This window comes from Hippoglossus hippoglossus, chromosome 8 (assembly GCF_009819705.1).
Source record: "Hippoglossus hippoglossus isolate fHipHip1 chromosome 8, fHipHip1.pri, whole genome shotgun sequence".
Lineage (NCBI taxonomy): Eukaryota > Metazoa > Chordata > Actinopteri > Pleuronectiformes > Pleuronectidae > Hippoglossus > Hippoglossus hippoglossus.
In genome coordinates, this window is record NC_047158.1 from 20,012,437 (window position 1) to 20,032,326 (window position 19,890).

The 19,890-nt window shown below is 42.8% G+C and overlaps 1 protein-coding gene across 5 annotated transcripts in view; it reads left to right on the top strand.

Moving 5' to 3' along the window:
* The first annotated feature begins 947 nt into the window (after window positions 1–947).
* LOC117766214 (meiosis inhibitor protein 1-like) overlaps window positions 948–19,890 on the top strand; it is a 35,414-nt gene continuing 16,471 nt past the window's right edge. For 4 of the 5 annotated variants that reach the window (XR_004614682.1, XM_034593046.1, XM_034593049.1 and 1 more), the window contains exons 1-19: window positions 954–1,082; window positions 1,239–1,401; window positions 1,574–1,697; window positions 3,317–3,367; window positions 4,428–4,501; window positions 5,639–5,744; window positions 9,179–9,379; window positions 9,483–9,661; window positions 10,254–10,368; window positions 10,468–10,587; window positions 11,527–11,626; window positions 12,818–12,952; window positions 13,055–13,169; window positions 13,726–13,817; window positions 14,362–14,509; window positions 14,978–15,089; window positions 16,472–16,532; window positions 17,174–17,271; window positions 19,267–19,447. Coding sequence is in view for 4 of the 5 variants with exons in the window: in XM_034593046.1 (XP_034448937.1) it covers window positions 1,258–1,401; window positions 1,574–1,697; window positions 3,317–3,367; window positions 4,428–4,501; window positions 5,639–5,744; window positions 9,179–9,379; window positions 9,483–9,661; window positions 10,254–10,368; window positions 10,468–10,587; window positions 11,527–11,626; window positions 12,818–12,952; window positions 13,055–13,169; window positions 13,726–13,817; window positions 14,362–14,509; window positions 14,978–15,089; window positions 16,472–16,532; window positions 17,174–17,271; window positions 19,267–19,447 (2,156 nt within the window). In the remaining variant the exon portion in view is untranslated. Of the gene's footprint in view, window positions 1,088–1,238; window positions 1,402–1,573; window positions 1,698–3,316; window positions 3,368–4,427; window positions 4,502–5,638; window positions 5,745–9,178; window positions 9,380–9,482; window positions 9,662–10,253; window positions 10,369–10,467; window positions 10,588–11,526; window positions 11,627–12,817; window positions 12,953–13,054; window positions 13,170–13,725; window positions 13,818–14,361; window positions 14,510–14,977; window positions 15,090–16,471; window positions 16,533–17,173; window positions 17,272–19,266; window positions 19,448–19,890 lie in introns of all 5 variants that reach the window. The other variant, XM_034593047.1, reaches the window with a different exon arrangement.

Genomic DNA, 19,890 nt, shown 5'->3' on the forward strand with positions numbered 1-19,890 from the left:
TGACCACTTCCTGCACACGCATAGTGCACTGCGCCTTCAGTAGGTTTGCTGGAGCAACTCATGTTACACACTGAAAAACTATGAGAGATTGGCCTCATGCACACACTCATGCATGCACACTGCAACACACACTCACACCGAGCTTCATTTCATGTCGTGTGCAGCTTTGATGTGCACAGAACTGTGTTTTAAGCACAGAGAGATTATACATTGACATGTTGGTAGTGGCTGATACTCGCCCCCACACTCGTATCATTAGACTCTCAGTTGCCGAGAGGCTTTTGTTGTCATGGCGATAACCGAATCGTGGCTTTCACAGTAAATGATACTGCAAAACAAACTCATGCATCCCACCGCACACTCACAGCTTATTATTCACCACTGACGTTCATTAGAGTATAAACTGGTGCTGATACGTTATTTGGACGTGAATTATATAAACATTTGGCTGAAATATGAGATAACGAGCTATACCCTTGAACTGTTGCTGCACTTTACTGCTGCATAAATAAAGGAACTCCGCAGCGGAAGGACAAACCATTGAGGAGAAAATAAAAATAGAAGTTGAGTTAGAATAAGAATGAGTAAAACCTTCATGTAAAGTCTCATATTCTCTGAATCTTCCCTGACGGTTTGGACACAACTTCACATTTCTCCTCATTCAGTTTAGCTCTTTAATTAACCTTTCAATCTGAAGAGGTCCACCGAATAAAGACTCGCTGAAAGTACCATCTTTATCACTTTTAAATAGTGTAAAAAAAATATAGTTTGTACATCTATCATTACCTTACCCCTCAAGATATTGTTTGCTATTATTCATTAATTTTAATAAACTAATGATTTATTATATATATTATCAGTGCTCTAGTACTTTTGCTATTTACATTTTTTTTTTGTACATTCTGTCAAAACATAATTGTTCAATAAAGTTTTGATTGAAAAGGGGGATTGAAGGCTAATGGCGCCATTTTGCATCACTGGTGTGATTTTAATCTCCTTCATAAATTTATCCATCTAACAAATTAACTAAATTAAATTATAATATCGTAAGTGATGGCGTCATCATAACTTTTCTAGAGCAGGACAGGTAAGTTGCTAATCAGCTGCTAATTAGCGAGCTAACAAACAAACTGCTTCCTTGTAAACTTGTGACAGTAGCTAGCTAGCTAGCTAGCTTGTTTTTCAACTGTGTGAGTTGCACTTTGTGTTGATCAGCCACTTTGTGCCCGTTTCCTTCCTTCAGGTGACGGGACAGAAATGACGAGCAGGGAAATCGTCCATGACAAGATCCACTTCAGACACGACCCCAAATGGAGCCGCAGCCTGGTGACTGCAGAGAGCGGGGGGCTGCTGGTCTGTGTGGCCTGTGTCCTTGAAATGATCGAGAGTGACGACATGGCAGTAAGAGCTCGGCTCGTTTTACTGACATATAAGTGAATCACTCCACTATGTTCATTTGGCCAGATGGTGAATGTTAAGCTAAAGATGTTATCCACTAACACGTCCTCTCCCAGTTACTTGTTTGTACAGGTTTTATTTAACCTCTCTCTCTACGTGTGTCTGTGTTGTCCAGTCAGTGAGGAAGTCCTTTGCCTTGTCTGGTATCACTGAGGTGCTGAAGTGTTCTCCAGGGGCCATGAGGGAGCTGCTGCAGCAGGACCACAGAGTCCTGATGCGTTTCACAGCCTCTCTAATGGGTGAGCACCAGTTAGTGATGTGTTTCACAGCCTCACTGATGGGTGAGCACCAGTTAGTGATGTGTTTCACAGCCTCACTGATGGGTGAGCACCAGTTAGTGATGTGTTTCACAGCCTCACTGATGGGTGAGCACCAGTTAGTGATGTGTTTCACAGCCTCACTGATGGGTGAGCACCAGTTATTAGTTAGAAAACAAGAGGCATCTGCAGGAACGCAGTAAACACAGATTCTCCATTGGACACTTGACTTGTGTTTCGATCTTCTTGGATCTCTACCTCATTCTTGGAACCTTGCTGTTCTGCCAGGTCAGAGATAGACAGATAGATCTTATCACTTCACCTGAGCTGTAAGCTACAGGGTTGTTCACAATAGTAAATGTAATTCTAGTTTATCAAAACAATAGAAAAAAGACTCCAATAAATAACAAAGAAATTTACTGTTTTCCTCCATGTTATGGGCGTTATCATGGTAGGAGTAAACCAATGCATCTGTCGATGTTTGGGCCTTCATTAGTTACTGGGTAGCGCACTTTCAATATAACTGTTTATTTTTATGACAGCTTCATTAAATCTGAGGTGAACTCTTGTTGCCATTCCATAGTTTATTATAATAACCGACCCACTCAAATCATTCATGTGGATTATAGTCAGATGGACATGTTTTGTTTGTGTTTAAAAGCTTTTCTCTATAAAAGTTATCAGTAATAATCTTATGTTTGAAGAAGCTCCAGTAAAGTTGTAGAACTCTGGCACAAAACATCAGCGACTGTCAAATAAAAACCAAAATAAGTCTAGAAATAGAATAGAAGGGAATTCAATTGAAACATAATGTGAAAGCCTTTGGGATAAATTAACTGTTATTCTTTGTGCTTGTTATGTATGCATTTGAATACTCTGCCGATGGCACAGTTAGACAAAGCCATTACGCAGGGAATGAATTGCTACAGAACTCATTCCATTATACTCTCCACCGCTGCTGTGATTATACCACAGTGCGTTTGTTATGGTTTTGCATCATTAGAGGACATTGCTGATACTTTCCCCATCACTTGATGAATTTCTCTACGTTATTGCTGCATTAAATAGTTTGGCCAATACAATTTTACTTCTGATCAAATTAGTGCAATGAGCGGATATGTGGTAAAATGCTTTGTCTGTAAAGACTCTGGCCAAATATGACAAGACATTAAAAGAGCCATTACAGTGCTTGTGGGATGTTCTGAACTCAGCTGCAGCGTAATCCAATTTAAAATATGCCTCGTATCCCCCCACTACACATTATACTTGTTTACATGCTCGCAGGGAGCTCGCTTTGTCTAAATCTAATCCAACATACAGACTATGTAACATCTGTGACTCTCACACAGCTTTTATACACACTGTAGTTTTAGGACTCTTTAGGATCAGTTAGAGCCCAAAGCTCCACAACTTAAATCCCCATTTAAAGTGTCTGTACCTTGCATCCTCTAAAGCTAGCATACCCAAACTGCTCGCCCCTTTTTCATCAGTATTCTAACCTCATTTTTCTTATTATACCTCCAATGGCACCTCTGTACATTTCAATGTGTCTGTGAAGCCTGCTGCTTAAATCTAGCGTGTCATTCTTGTTCTGTCCCCAGGGATGCTTCACACCGTGGAGGACGTCAGCACCCTGGAGAAGGTTCAGCAAGGTGAAGACATTCCTCATATCCTTCCATTCACTCGCACAGACTCTCTGTGCAGATGATATATAAGATGCAGACAATTTGAAAGTGCACACACATGCACCCGGTCGTTTTCTGAGACCTGCACACACACACACCCTTTGTGACTGTGATAATGGTCGCTGCTGGTAACTAAGGTAATTTTGCATTGACTCCATAGTACCATTATCGAAAATGAAATTTTTTGAAGGCTTTGACCTCCTTTCTCATGCTGATATTCTTTCATTTCTGCGCCGTGCACAGCTGAAGCACTTACTTTTCTCTATGCTGCTGTATGCAGATTTTTCTCTATCTTCTCTTTATGTCGGCTTCCCAGCACACAAGCAGTTTGTCGCACACAGACATTTTGTTTCACTGTAACTAAGCCTTTTAAAGTGCAGAAACGTTTTGGTAACTGCAAATGACAGAATGATTTCATGGAAGCTGTCTTAAAATGCCTGAGGGATCACTTTGCTGCAGAAGTTAGTCGAGTGTTTTACATCTGACTCTGCTTTTGATTCATGCACAGATAATATAATAATATATTGTGAACCTAATTTCAGCCCTATAAATAATGCATTCTGAATATATCCCTATGTGTGTGAGGAGACGCTTTTTGAGAATCAATGAAGTAGCCCAAGCAGTTAATGAGATCTGGGGTTTTACCTGGATTGACCTGGTCCTTGTGATGATGACGTCAGAGGTTATGTTAATGAATAATATGAACTGTTGATAGCATACAGAATACTGACACCAGAACGAGGCCAAGAATTTGTGAAGAGCAACACATGTCAGTAAGATAACACGTGTCACTGTCATAACATTGACTTAACAAATCCTTAAAGGAAACAAAGAATTAAAAAAACTGATGATTACTCATCATTTTTTTATTTAATATGCACCTCAAACTGTCGTGTTGCTTTTCAGGAGATTGCAGAGATTTTCCTAGAAGTGTGAAACTGTGTTAAACTCTGATGTGTATTTAATGAATGCTGTATTTAATCTGTGTTTTTCTGTTTGATGTGTGTGTCTGTGATGCGTGCGTCAGTGCTGGTTCAGCTGCTTTTAGAGCTCCAGAGCGAGGTGTCATTTCGCTTTGTTTTGGATGAGATCGACAAACAGGTGAGACACACGGAGCGACATCATCCTCACATACAGGCACGGGATCACACTCAACATCTTCAAATTTTAACGGCACCTGTGTTACTAGCAACGCATCCTACGAGGGTTGTTTAGTAAACAGACAGCGTGCGCTGATGACAGAGATGTATAGCACCAAGTACAGGTGCAGACAAGTCTCATTTACTTTACTCGAAAAGAGCCTAATTAGACCATTCTAAGGGAAATGTATTTAAAGAACCCTCCATTGACTCTACAAAGATTTAATGACTGAGAGCTGGAAAAAGAAGCAGCTTTGTCCTCTGAGCTCTGACAAAGAGAATTCAATAAGTGAGTGGCTCTGCAGAATAAACAGGAGTGTTGGAGTTGAGTGTTAAAGTAGTTGCAGCAGGATTTGTTGTCAACATATAGTAAACAAGAAATAATGAATACCCTAGAAAGCACATTTTTATGCCTCCTTACCGGCAGGAGCCAGTGGCCAGAGGCATTATGTTTTCTGGTTTTCCATCTGTCAGTGTGTCTGTCCATCTCAATCTTATCAACACAATATCGCAAGAACGCCTTCGGGGAATTCCTTCAAATGTGGCACAAATGCTCCCATTTGTATTAGTTTTTGTATTTTGTTAAAGGTCAAGGTCGCTCTGACCTTACAAGACATGTGTTTGGTCTTGGGAGCACAGCAGCTCAGAAACATCTTGAGGGATTTTTTTCAAATCTGGTACAAATGTTCACTTGGACTCAAAGATTAACTGATTAGATTGATTGATTGCATCCATCTAGAGAATCTGGAATCGAATTGATCTTGTACTTTAATGCGGTGTGAAGCTCTACAGTGTCAAAGGACAAAGAGGAGAGGACTTTCAACTCATTAAATTAAACAATATTAAACTAAAGTATGTCAATCAACAGTTGGGTATCCTGCGTTTGAGTGAGTGTTTGATGAAGTGTAACAAACAAAGACAATAACACAAGAGCAGCTGAACCCAAACAACAAACCAGAGAGAGAGAAACCAGCTGAAACCAACAGCTTGAATAGCTGAGGAGCATCGGTCTGTGCCATTTGCCTCCAGACAAGTTCCTTTACGTTGTGCATCTGTTGTTATTGTATTTTTATTTTTAATGTGTGCGTTCTTTGTCCAGCTAAGTGACCAGCACAGCCCGAAAGGTTTCCAGCCCACATTCAACCTCTTGGGGACCCTGGTGGAAGCCGGCCGCAATGTGGCCCATATTCTGGTGACTCAGTACGGTGAGACGATGCAGCAGACACCCAATCACGTCTCAGTCATATAGCATCTGATGTACAACAAGAACACTAAGTGTGTTTTCATGTGAGTTTTAGAATTTTTTAAAGCTCATATCAATAACTGAGGGTAGTTGATATGCAGCTTATTCAGCTGATGTACTCTGCAAATGATTTCAGCATCCACATCGCTGCCTTGTTAACTTTCTCCGTAATGGATGAAGAAGCTGATGTTATTAGTGGGGAGACTGTTCTTGAAAAATGAACTCAGGTTAAGCTACAGTTGCCTCGATGAATCATCTATTAGCAAGTAAACCTTATCAGTTTTTAGCCGACTGCTCCGTAGCAAACCCAGATCTCTGACTTCCTTGTGCACATACATTTGCCCCGAGGGGAGGACAGATGATCCACAGAAAAAATCCAGTAGTGACACAAAGTCAGCTCAGGTCAGATGGCTCATCAAGCTGTCACACCTCAAATCAAAGGTACTGCAGGGTCCGTTCACCTCAGACGCTGAGATCCAGCAATATGTGACGATACAGCATATTTAGATTTTGCTAATTTTATCTTAATTGCATAGAAACAGTCCACTGCACGGTTGGAACACTCCTGTAGGCTGTACTCGATTCCAAAACCCTCTGCTACTGTGAAATTATGAGAAGTAACAAAACTCTATTTTACATATCCTCTGCACTGAACTTTCTCAATTCAATTTCTCGAGTTGTTCTAACCTTTCAATTTCACTCCGGCTGCATGGAGATAACCGTGCTGTGCCCACACTTAAAATTCTGTCCGCACACCCACTGCCACAGCAGCTCATTGTGGGAAATTCCCCTGAAATCCCCCACACACGCACTACATACATACATGTGTGTCTATAGATCTGTGTATAACTCTGCAATGTGGTGAGGCAGAACGACAGTGCCCCTCACCAGCCCTCTCACGCAAACTCGCCGATTTGATCTCTGCCGCAACCGCCTGATGTCTGTCTACTCACTGAACCATTACACTACTTCAGGCGTCTATGTGTGTTGTATTGTGTTTGTGCCATGCCTGAGTGCCTCTCTTCACAGGCAAGAGTAATTGTGAGCCTCATGCCAAATAAGCCGGCCTCACGTCAATATGCTTTGTGTGTCCACCTCCCATGTATTTTTACATGCTTCCCCTGAGCAGCTGCAGGTAGCGGCGGGTTGTTGTGATGCTGATGCGAGATGCGGGTTGCCACTATTGACGGTGTGCGCCTGTCTGTGGTCTGTCACTCAGCGTGTCTCTGAAGGGCTGTTTGGACTAACGACAGCAGCACGGCAATGACAACACGAGCCCAGAGCACCCTGTGCATTTCACTCTATCTGTCTGTCTGCCTATCCAACTGATTAACCCCTCTGCTGGTCTCACACCATCCTTTTTCTCTGCCTGCATTTGTTTGCATTCTCTCGTTCTCTCTCTCTTCAACCCTCCCTCTCTTGCTTCTGCCTTGCTGGTGTCCCACTCCCTCTGGTTCTGACGGAGGAGTGGATACAGACACAATGAGGAAGCAGGGAGGCAGGATGAAGCATTAATGAGATAGAGAAAGAGGAAGGCAGACAGAGATATAGCCAGGAAGACCAGATAAGTGATTAGGACTTACTTTCTCTCATAAGAACATATATGGAATATATTTGAACAGATCCCTCTGTACTTTTAAACTATATATTAATGCAGAGATTGAGAAGAAATACATAGAGAATTGTTTTGGGGCTTGGTGTTATGTATTCAGGTGGGACAAATAAATATATGTTCTATGTGGGAAACACTGGAAGCTGAGAAGAGACGGAGGGGTTTTGCCAAGCAGGGTGAAAATCAACAGAACCGTTCATTTTCTCCGTCAAAGAAAGGAACATTAAATTCTTTAATCTTTATGTTTCAGTTCTCTGTGTTTGAATGTGAGTGTCATATAAATGTGGTGCTTAACAACAGTAAGGCTTCTATTTCCCACCCATCCTTCTAACCCACTTTTACACGGTCCTTCCATTTCCCTCCTCTGTCTTATCTTCCTCCTCTCCCTCCTCTCTGTATGCCTGGCTCTCATCTCGGCCGCCTCATATATTTGGGTTTAATCAAACATGTCTGGGAGCCTCTCCTGCCTCACATTGGGTTTCATCTGCCTCACAGGGCAGCTGGGCTTGGGCTCGCCTGTCCTACTCTGTCATGTCTTTCTGGTTCTGTGTCTTCTGTTCCTCCATCTCCTTCCAGCTCCAGTGCTGCCTGCCAATATAAACATTCTTGATTTAGTCACTCCTTTATACTTATGTAGTCATTGCCTTCTCTTCTCTCGAAGCCACCTGTCTTCATGGCTCACGTTCCATCTTGTGTGGCCTCTAATGAATCTAATAATTTTTATAATAACCATCTGAACACTCAGGGTTATTTCACTTGTGTAAAGATACTTCTTCTAAAAGAGCCTGGTTATAAATTATCCTTCCCTACTGTGCGGCAGCATATTCCTGCAGTGGACCAGTACAGGCCTATAATCTGATCTGTATTTTGTGTATGTGGCTCTCATGTCCCCTGCTTTCATTCACTATGGTATTTATGGTATTTTTGTCATTATTTTTTGACAGAAATCGTTCAAAAGTTAATTTACTTCAAATTAATATCAAGGTCACTGACATCACAAAAACCCTTGGGCACGCTATCTTAAGAATCCTTGTCGGTCAAAGTCCCAGTGGCCTCTTGAAGATGAGCCCTTATTGAATTTCTTCAAATTTTGACCAGTGGTCACTTGGACCCACAGATGAACTGATTAGATTTCAGTGGTCAAAGGTTTGTTGGCTGAGGCATAAAACTGCAGGATGGTGATTCTAGTTTTAACTTGTATGTCACTTTTTCACCCATCTCCTCTTTCCTCCCTCTCGGTCTTCTCGTCTTCTGGGTTTCCCCTCCTCTACTTACTCAGCCATTCTACCTCTACCTGTCTCTTCTTATCTTTCACTTTTGCTCTCCATGAGTTCCACTCTCTCTCTGTTACTTTCTTTCCACCCTGTTTTTCCTCTCTTTTTACTTTTCTACGAGTTTGAATCCCTTTCTCTCTGTCAGACAATGTACCTGAGAGTTTATAGCTCCTGCCTGCTGTGCTCAGACAAAAGATTCCTATCCTACTCCCAAGATATTTAAAAAATAATCTCTTTCCCACCTGCAATTTGGATGTACTCTCTCCGTAATAGCCAGCGTTCAATCTTTTCATCTTCATGGAAACTTTCCCACCACACGTCTTTGCAATTGTTTGCAACATCAAGTGAAAGTTTGTTAAGGTGAAACTCAGATGCACTTTGTTCCTCTGTGGTCTTCCTCGTGTGATCACATGATTTGATTTCCTCCTCCTTTATTCTGCATAAACCCTCAGTTTTTTTATTATCTATTATGGGATGTTTATGCTTCGGTTTCCCCGCTCTGTCCACCAGGGTCCTTGCTGGGGAGCTTGTGCTCAGCTTTGCTTTATCCAGATGAAGGCCTGAAGGCTTCGGTCCTGTATGTGTGGCTCAAACTGTTCAGGGGATCAGCAGCTCAGTCGTTGCCCGTTGCCATCAGAGACAGGTTGTGTGTCCTATTGTTGCAGACCCTGGCCAATGCAGGCTCCCCACAGCTCATCAGAAGTTGTGTCGGTGAGAAAAACCTTATTTTACTATGTTAGGATTTGTACCCATGTTCAGATTTTCCTGGGTTGAACATGCATGCTGTTCTTGCTGCTTGTTTCTGATCTCTCAGGCCTGCTGTGGCTGCTGGTGCAGCTGGCAGAGGCTGTGTCCGTTCTGATGAACTGCACTGACAGTCAGATCATGTGCCATGAGAACCAAAGCATCCACACCGACAGCAGCCAGATCCTCGGCCAGAACCAAGAGCAACAATCTCTTGACTGCTGCCATTTGCCTCTCATACTGAAACAGGTCTCTGTCTAAACATCCTGCTCCCCCCCTCAAAACCTGCATTCTGACACTGACTGTAATCATAACAAGAAGTTCAAATCCTGGATTAATGGGCCTTTGAATGGGGATTTAGGAGGGTTTTACTTTGGACAAATATTTGCTCTTCATGTCTGGGAAATCAACGTGTAGTTAGATTATCTGAGTCACGACTCACATTACAGCGAAGCTCATGACGTGGGTAGTGTCTTTTTTTTGTAGATCAGTAAATAATCACCCAAATCTAAGTTATGTCCTAAAACATAATTAACGTGTTGAATTTAGGATCCATTCCACCAGATAAATTCACTGTTAATCAGTCTTGCCAGAGAACTACAAGCTATTATAAACTGTGGGCAAAGGAAATGAAATGGTTTTGTAGTTGCAAAGGCAAAGAACAGGGCTACATTAAAAACTAAGCAATAAAATAAATCAAACGAATCTGCAGATTCCATTTACTGTTGGCAAACTTCATGTCTGTCATCAGTAACCTGAAACTCTGGCACACTGTTTAAATGCAATCATGTCTTCAGTTGATTGGTGTATTCATATTAAACCCATTAAACGTGTCTTACAGCTGCTGCTTAGTGGGGATGAGATGTTGCAGGTGACCAGTTCCAAGTGTATTGCTGCTGTGCTGGTTCATTCTCCCAGTCAGTACAGCGCCCCCTTCATCCAGGCCGACATACCTGGTGATGTGCACACACAGACATACAAATCCAACAGCTGCCTCTCTCTGTCATCCCTGTTAAACTCTCTCTCTCTTTTGTCCGTCTCTCTTTCCCTCACAGAGTTTCTCTTTGACCGTCTGGCCAGTACTAATAGTGAGATGCTGCTGTGGTCAGTCTACAGCTGTTTGGTGTTACTGACCGAGGACCCGCTGTTCTTCTCCCAGTGCCACTCTGTCTATGGTGAGAGAACTCAGACGAATAAGAAAACACTCATGAGTCATCATCGTGTGTGTGTGTGTGTGTGTGTGTGTGTGTGTGTGTGTGTGTGTGTGTGTGTGTGTGTGTCTCCCAATAGAACTTCAATTTTATGTTTGGTGGTACATCGGTTAATGTTTCAGAAAAGTATTGCTGATGAGCCGTGTTACAGCTCACACAGAAAAGTCTGAATCAGTAACATTGCATTTTATGAAACCTTCCAGGTGGTGGTGGAGTCATTTGCTCCTGTTTCACACTTTACTGCAATATTTAGTTTTTAGAGTTGTGCTCTGACGTTTTATTACTGCAGGGTTCATGTAAACTCCGCTGCTGATTGGGCCACACCTCTGATACATCCAACAAATGAGACAAGACGTAACAATAACAAAGTGTGATTATCATTCCCAACAGAACGTAATGAACACAGATGTGTCATGTGGGTTTATGTGTTTGGTTTGCACCTTTGCATTAGATGTTGTATTTGAGGTTCCACTGTCTGTGGCGTTTTTTAATCCTGCAGCACTTCAACTTCAATAAAATGATCTCACACACTTGAAGTGCAGAGATAATTCACCAGGAAACAGTGCATCTTGTGTAGCCACTCTCTTTATGAGATACAGCAGAAGTTGTGTTACAGATAATGAGAAACATGTACCACTGCCACTTTGTTTAACGTGCACTATTGTGTGTGTTGGTTTGCCTTTGTGTGTGTATTTGTATTTATGCGCATGTCACTCATTGTGAGATGGGAAATTGCCGTAGCCTCTAGTGTAGTCAAGCCACTCTAATAACTCTGGCACTGAGCAAGATCGGACTAATGTGAGTGTTTGGAGAGGGGGCCGCATGTCTGGTTGTGTGTAAAGTGGATTATTAGACTGTATTTGACGCAGTGTGTGTGTGTGTTGGTGTGTTTGTGTGTGTTAGGTATTGAATCCCTGGTGCGCAGTCTGAAGGAGGCTCAGCGGCTGTCCAACCTGGAGGTGCAGAAACAAGGTCTGCTGCTCCTGACTGAGATACTGGAGAGGTGAGGCTGGTCTGTTGGAACACTGCCACAATGATTCCACTCCACTGGCTGTGCAGCTCCCTTGAACAGGATTTTCAGTCAGTGAGCAAAGAAATTGAACTGAACCCTGCAAAGATATGTTGTTGACTTGGCATAATCACCATATGTTAAAGGAGTTAATCTGTAGACTATTGATTTTGCAGTGCTTAGTGAACCATTGACTCAGTCAGCATTCTCTGTTATAATATCTACAAAACCTCACACATTTATGATGATGATTCTTTTATACACAAAGCGAACTGCATGGACAGCTTCAGCTTCACTGACACACAGTTATATGTTAAATATGGTGCACTTACAAGTTTAATTAGATTTGAATTAACTGTCTGCTGGCTCACAGATGAAAGTATATCACAAGCCAGTAAAACACTGTCATATTTCTGCAAGGTTGACATCATTTTAATGGCATGTTCCACCCGTCACACGGCAATGATACAGAGGATAAGAGATTTCAAATGGCGAGGAGAAATTTGTCCTTTACGCTGAGTGGAACAGTGAAAAAGTGGCTCGACCAGAGCTCCTAAAGTGCTGAACCAGCGTGTGTGTGTGTGTGCGCGCACCTTTATGTGCATGGATGTGTTATTTAAGATGTCGTATGCGACTCGTGTTGTGGCAACAGCGAGCCAGTCAGCACAACAACCGCACAACAGATGTTGTAGCGCTGCGTCATGGACCAGAGACATAAACTGGTGATCTTTGTAACGCCAATAGGTCAGCACTATTTGTTTATTGTGTGAACCTGCAGTGAGAGAGAGAAAGTGAGTGTCTGTCTCTCTGTAGGTGAGTGAGACAGAGGCTTCAACAGGACTCAGCAAACAGTCCCTGTTGGTATTGGCACATCAAGCCAAACACTGGCAGGTATCAGGCAAAAGAACAGCCTGTCTGCTTTTTGTCGACCATGTGGAAAACATTTATCAGCTAAAATCTCTAAATGTTTGCTCCCTGTCTTTGTACTTTTGCCAAAGACTCATCATTACAGTACAACACTATTTACCTTTACATATATACTGGCTCTTGAAGAATTTATCACTGTTTTTCTCTGTCTTGTCGAGGATCTATTCTTCTTTGCTGCTGGGCTACAGCAACAATCGACTTATTTATCTCTGAATTAATGTCATTTTTTAAAGTGTGTCTATCTGTGTCTGTGAACAGGCAGCCGCCGAGCGTGCGTCTGTTCCCCAGTGGTCCAGGGTTCGTGGCGGCTTCAGAGGCCGTGACAGCCGGAGTCTCCTCCTCCTGCCTGCTGGTGGCCACACAGGGTGTCAGCGCTGCCTCCGCCCTCTTCAGGTGAACACAAACACACCGACCGACTCACATACTGTCAAGGACACTCAAGCAATGATGCGTTGTTTGTTCCTCTTTATAAACAATCCCCTCTGAACTCTCCAGACTGAACCACCAGGCCCGACCAGTACAGTACAGTGAGGTAGGAAGACTGGTGGAGGCCATCACAGACAGATTCTCTGAGCTGTCCCCACTTTCCTCTACTCAGCGGAGAAGCTCTGTGAGTCAGCAGATCACAACATTCGTAAACTGGCGGTGTCCCCTCTCATGCATAAACTCTCCAAATACTGTTTCCTGTGGTTAATAATGACATTTAATATTTTGACTGAATGTCCTTTTCTGATCCCTGTCAAAATCTTAAGTGGAAGACTGTTGCATTCGTGACAGGGAAAGTTCTGTATCTGTCACGATATGCCTGGTTGACATCTTTGAACTTTAAATAAAAGATGAGCTTCTCTATAATCGCACTCACTTTATAATGAGGCCTAATACAGATTAAAGATTAAGATTCACTGGCTGTTAATTGGACCCAACAGGCAGATATTTACTGTAGATTTCAGTGTTTCTTGGTTCTTGGTCTCAAGAAAGAAATGTTGTTGTTTTAGATAAATCTTCAATGGTTTCCTGGAGGAAATCTTTTGGATGATATGCTTTGATGAAATGATAATTTCCTCGGTGATGTAATCATATTTGCTCGTGTCTCGTCTCACTTCTGCTCTCTTCTCTCACCCTGTTCTGTTTCATTCCCGTCTCTCTCTCTCTCTGCTGTTCTCCAGGGGATTGTGAGGAGGTCAAGCCTCAGCAGCCAGGCTTCCAGGTCTGAGGGATTTCTGCTCCAGGCCCTGGTTTGTTTTCAGGCCGCATGCAGGTCAGCGCGCTGTCAAGTCACATTCAAGTTCAAGGAGTTAAACAGGAAGGAGTTCAGGAACAAAAAAACTGATCTACTCAGTGTTCAGTCTTTTCATTGTTCAGTGATTATTAAAGTAGAACTTTGTTGATTGAAGTTGTAAAGCGTATGATTTAAAGATTTATTTTGTCATATCAAAACACACACTCGTGATATGTGATATGTTCAATATTAACATTAGTTGAATTAACTGGTGACCAGCGCTCTGTAGTTAGTTGCAGCTTGGACTCATACACCTGAGTGGCGTTGTTAATCTCGACTTTAAATAAAAAGGTGAACAGCTCTCTGTGCTGCAGCAGGGGGCGTGGCTTCAGGGTTCTGTGGTCCAGCAGCCGGTCTTTACCAAGAAGACAGCCCATTCTATCAGGCAGGTTTAGAATAGACACTGCCCTAGTTAAGACATTGAATTTATACCTGTGTGTGTGTGTGTGTGTGTGTGTGTGTGTGTGTGTGTGTGTGTGTGTGTGTGTGTGTGTGTGTGTGTGTGTGTGTGTGTGTATCCAAGGTTGGCTGAGGAGTGTGCCTCAGACCCTGTTCTGAAGGAGAACACCTTCACTGCTCCATCAAGACAAGGCCCCACTCAGGATTCACTGGAGTCTCTGTGTCGCTGTCTGCTTCACTGCTGTGACTCCATCTGGATTCCCACCGTCACCGTGAGAGTCTGACACTCACACATGCACACGTCCAACTCATCATCTCACCTTAAACTTCACACACACACACGTAGCCAGACACATGAGAAATGTATACTGGAAACCCCCCCCCCCCTCTCCTTTCTGAGAAATAGGTCACAGTGATTATCGCACTCTGTCCAGCTGTTACTCTAAATGACTGTATTAATAAACACAGCCACACAGACTCTGCTCTCATTAGCTTTGTGTACACGGGGACGTTTGATCCATCAATCATTGAGTCTGATGTAGTGCAAACTAATTGTTTATTTAATATGATACTTTTCTAAATTTGGTTCTGTTCCAGCCAAAAAATCTATCAGACAAGAACATTTTTAGTTTACAGTTGAAGTCCTGGTCATTTGTCTATGATTTGATGTGTGTGTGTGTGTGTGTGTGTGTGTGTGTGTGTGTGTGTGTGTGTGTGTGTGTGTGTGTGTGTGTGTGTAGAGGATGTACGAGCGCGCACCCAACGCTCAGATACTGCAGTACTTCTACTCCATCCTGTCCTCCCAGTTCACCCTCCTCCCGCCCCTCATGCCTGACTTTGCAAATAAGCTTGGTGAGTGAGAAACGCTGAATTCCATGATTTGATTTAAATCTAGTATCACACATACAAAGTTATGTTAAACTGTGGTGAGATTCATCATAACAGTATCTGAGATGACTGGCACAGTAGCAGCCTACGCAGCCCCACTTTCAGTCTTGTTACTGCTGGCTTCAAACACACTGTCCATCTAAACAAGATTTATGTTTTCAGTTCAACATGTTGCTTACAGCAATTTGTTTTATTTAAAATGTCTAACTAAACTAAATAATGAAAAACCCCCAAGCAATTTCAGTTCCAATGTAATCGTGCAAAAACAAGAAGTAAATTTCATTTGTTTCATTATCTCATAATGTTCTCCACTGAACCACTGAACCGTTCTGTTTCTATTGCTCGCTAGTGTTCACAAAAGTAAAATCCATATTTTGTGCAATTTAAAGTTATTCCAAAACAGCAACAGTTGATCGTGCTCTCATCAAAGGTAATAATCAGATTAAATGTAACATCGCTGCAAAGGAGAAACTGAGCAATTCTCTCTAAAAAACTGGCAGTTGAGTCGATGAGCCTGAATTATTGACGGGGAACTTGTTGCCTGGGGCGTTTAGACGAGAAGTGCAGTGGCATTAAAAAGAAACATAAGCTTTATATTTGTGCTGCGAGCGCTAAAACAGTGTTCTGCAGATATGACTGAGCAGCGACTTGGCATCGCTCCAGAAGAAAGTGAGCTAGTAGCTTAATGAGATTAAAAAGCACACACTCTCTCTCTCTCTCTCTCTCTCTCTCTCTCTCTCTCTCTCTCTCTCTTCCTCGCTCTCTCTCTATCTCGCTCTCTCTTCCTCGCTCTTTCATTTTCAGTCACTCTCACTACAGCACTAAAAGACATTAAACACAGTCATTAAATACAGTTTTATGACATGGTTTTTCCCCATTGAGTTAAAACAGGATGTCCCATTATCTCTGATGTATATGATGAGCTTTTTTTCTTTGATGTTTTAGTCTATTTTTAGAATGAATGTGTGTCGGGAGAGGCATTAAAACCCGTGTGAAATCAAAATGTGACGTTCTAGGGGGTCACGGTCTGAGACTAAATCATGAGGCTGATCTCTCAGTAGAGGCAAGTTCTTCCTCTACATTTAAAATCACTGAGTCGTCGAACCCAAGCTGTTTTTTGTCCTTAGACTGAAGAGTTGTTTGCCTTTTCCTAACATTCAGGTATTTCGTCGCAGAATTTGATTTACAATAGGTGCATTTTTTTGTCGTGTTTTTGTTTCCTTTCTATTGTGAAGGAGTTTCAAACATTGTGTTACATAAATAACATTTTTATCTAACTTTCTCCTCTTCCGTATCCCCCCCACTCCCCTCGCTTTATTCTGCTCTTCTCCTCCTCTTCCCTGCAGCATCCTCTGGTTTCTTCAGGCTGGCTCTTGAACACAAAGGCCTGCTCTGTGCGGGAAACAGGTAACTGTAACAGGATAACCTCGAGGGACACACACGTACTCAGACGTACCCCTACACGGCAATTAACAAAGCGCTGTTGTGTAAAAAATGTGTGTGTGTGTGAGTTAAACCACTGTGAGAGCTAGGTTCTTTTCATCCTTCTCTGTCGCAGCACATTGAGACAGATAACACAACTCTGGCATCTGTCAATAAGCCGTCTCCTCAGCACTGAGCCTCGTCTCACAGCGACAGATCTGCAGCTTCAAAGCCTCCATTTCTTTTTAATGCGTGTATTTAGATTTCACTGTTAGGTGTATGTGAGCAAATGTGCTTTTGTGGGTGCATTGTGTTAGTGTGTCTGTTTGTCCTTTTGTGTGTGTTAGTGTGGTCAGAAGTGCGGCTGCCTCTGGAGGCTTTAGGCCCCTCTGCTCTTGAGCTGTAATGACACTGAACTGTGACGTGTCTGTGTTTCATATTTGAAAGGTCTAAGTCGTGGGCTTATCCTGTGTCTCATAGTTATTTTTTCACTCTGTTGGCCGTGAATTGTGGAGGATGTGTGTCGTATTTGTCTCAGGTGTCCTCATTTATTCTTTATTTCAGTGTTCCTGCTCACATCCGTCTGTCTTTTCTTTGTATTCATGTTTATTTTCTCCGTCTCGCAGGAACCCAGATCTGAATGCATCATGCTGTGGTTTTCTACAGAAACTCAGTATGTGTCTACTTTCCCAGTCAGACCCTGCTTCTGGCTCTTACCAGTCTGGTATGCAAATATGCACACACACACACTCTTGCACCGCACACAGAGCTACGTGCAGCACCAGTGAAAACCCTGTTGTTCCTGTCAGTTTTGTGTGACGCTACCACTAACCTGAGGCGGCTGTGGTGGGGAAACTGCTGATTATTATCAAGGTTGAATAGTTTTGTGGAAAGAATATCCGGTCAGAAGTTTAAATCATATCTTATTAATAGCCTAAAGATCCCCTCCAGAAATGTTTTTCAAGAAATAAAAATACTTTGGTTTGAAGTCACCTATAAAAGTCTATTCTCAGTGCACCGGAGGTTTTCACGTCACACTTGTGGAGGTTGCATTTAAAACCACAGAAGAAGTAGGTAGTTCAGGCTGGTCACGAAGCGACGCTCAGCCACAATCCTGTACGTCATCATGGACAGCGGCAGGTCGCTATGCCAACCCACAGCCTCTATGTCAGTGTTTGGATTCTGTGTTTTGTTAATATGTCTTGTTTTGCTGATTAATTGTTGTGATTCATTTAACGGTGCCTTTTGTCTTTCATAGTCTGTAATTGCAGCCCGTAACAGCTCTAGGAATATTAAAGAAAATGCCTCTCCTCTCCTCTCCTCTCCTCTCCTCTCCTCTCCTCTCCTCTCTTCTCCTCTCCTCTCTTCTCCTCTCCTCTCTTCTCCTCTCCTCTCCTCTCCTCTCCTCTCCTCTCCTCTCCTCCCATTTGTTATTTCCCCCCTCACGTTCTCTTAGTCCCCACTTTGTCATCCTAGAAGGTCCCTTGATTTCTATTCAGTGCCATTTATTTCTTACTATTCCTCCACAGTGGAGCTCCAGACCTCTGTGCTCTGTCTTGCCATCAATCTGCAGCCGGCCAGGCGGCCATCTCCCAGTTTGATTCTTGTCTATATTTATCTCCCGTCCGCTTTCTCTCTTTTTCTTGAACTCCAATTACCTTCTTTACTGTGTTTTCCTCACTGGCTGATTAGAAGTCTCACTCCCCACAGACCATGCTTTGGCTTTACAGCCAGTGTGTAGTGATGCATCAGTGACTCTTCTCTTTGTGTCACTCCTTTCAGTGCTGCAGCCCAGCTTTCCTTCGATTCCCTCTTACTGTACACTACATTTGTATCCTTCCTTCTTACCATCTCTGTCTTTTCCTGCAAGAGACTTCACTGCACAGCACCATTTTCCCTGTTTCTCTCTCAATTCGATCTGAATTGCATCTCACATTCTTCTCTGCTTCCCTCACTCCCCTCACTCGCTCGTCACCTCCTGAAAGACCACCCAGCGATGGAGGCGACGTCATGGATATCAGATGCAGATCTCTTTTAGTCGTCGAACAAAACAAAATCTGAATTCAGTTTCTCTCTCTCTTTTTTTCTCTTCCCATCTTATGTCGTATTATTCACATAATTGTATTTTGCCCCCTCTCCCAGTCGTTCAGTCCTCCCGTCCTTGAAGACGTCGAAGCCCTCCTCATCATCGTCCCTCCTTCATCTATCCCTCGCAGCTTCACGTCCCTTCTTACTGTTTTCTTCAAATCACTCCACGTGCTTTCTTCATCTTGTCTTCCTATTCTTCAGGGACCTCATTTACTAAGAAAAAAAGAAAAAAGAAATGTTCTTCTAACTTTGCTAGAGTATATTCAGTTTTTTGCTCAGAATATTCCAATTTAATTGAAGCGTCCACGACAGTCATAGCTTGGTTAATGATGGATTTTGACTTTATGTTTGGATATAATATAGATAACTGGAATAGTGTGAAATCAGTGTACTTTTTCCCCCAGATGATTTTTTCATAAACCACGGCTTTGGCTTGGCTTTAGTCGTAAACTCATTGATGAGTAATAGTCCTTTTTAAATGAGGTCTCAGGGACTCTTGTGCTGTGTTTTACTTTATATCATTCATCTCTCTCCTTCCTCCAGATTCTCTATGCTCACTTTCCCTATCTTTACTAGTGTCGATTAAACTCAGTTCTTTACCGTTTCTGAATTTCTTTGCTCACTCCACCAGATGTTGAGGAGGTGGAGAATCTTCTGCTGTACAACCTTCCCTCTGTGTGTTGGCGTCTGGCAGACTGGCCCTCTCTGCTGTGCGAGGCCCCAGGACTCCAGCTGTCTGAACACAAAGGGCCAAGGGCCACTCAGTACTGTGTGGTGATCATGCTGCACCTTGCCTTGCAGCAGGGAGACAGGTAGGCTTTCAGCTGTACTGAATTAATTCTCCCATATCGTTTCTGTATGCCACAGGACCGTAATGACTGGATGTTAAAAAATTGTCCACAGTGCGTATGAGAGAATCGCTGTAGTGACATATTACAGCATCTAATTATTCTCATATCACTTGGCTCTACCAGGAAACTAGTTGGTTTTGCATGTGGCTGTAGTTCTCTCCCTACTCTAGCAGCACCGCCACGGCCCTGTGAGGGTTTTCTTAAGTACATATTTTATGACCTCGGAGATACATCAGCTTCTTTGGAAAGTTGAATCTGTCCTTCAGTGGAACCTCGGCTTTGCATTAACCTTTTGGGAGGTGATGAAAGTCTCTCCCTGCCACTATGTGGTCTCATCAAGATTAATGGCAGCCGTGGCCGGAGATTTAAAGTGTCAAAGGACTGAGTGTGTAGCCGACGTGTGG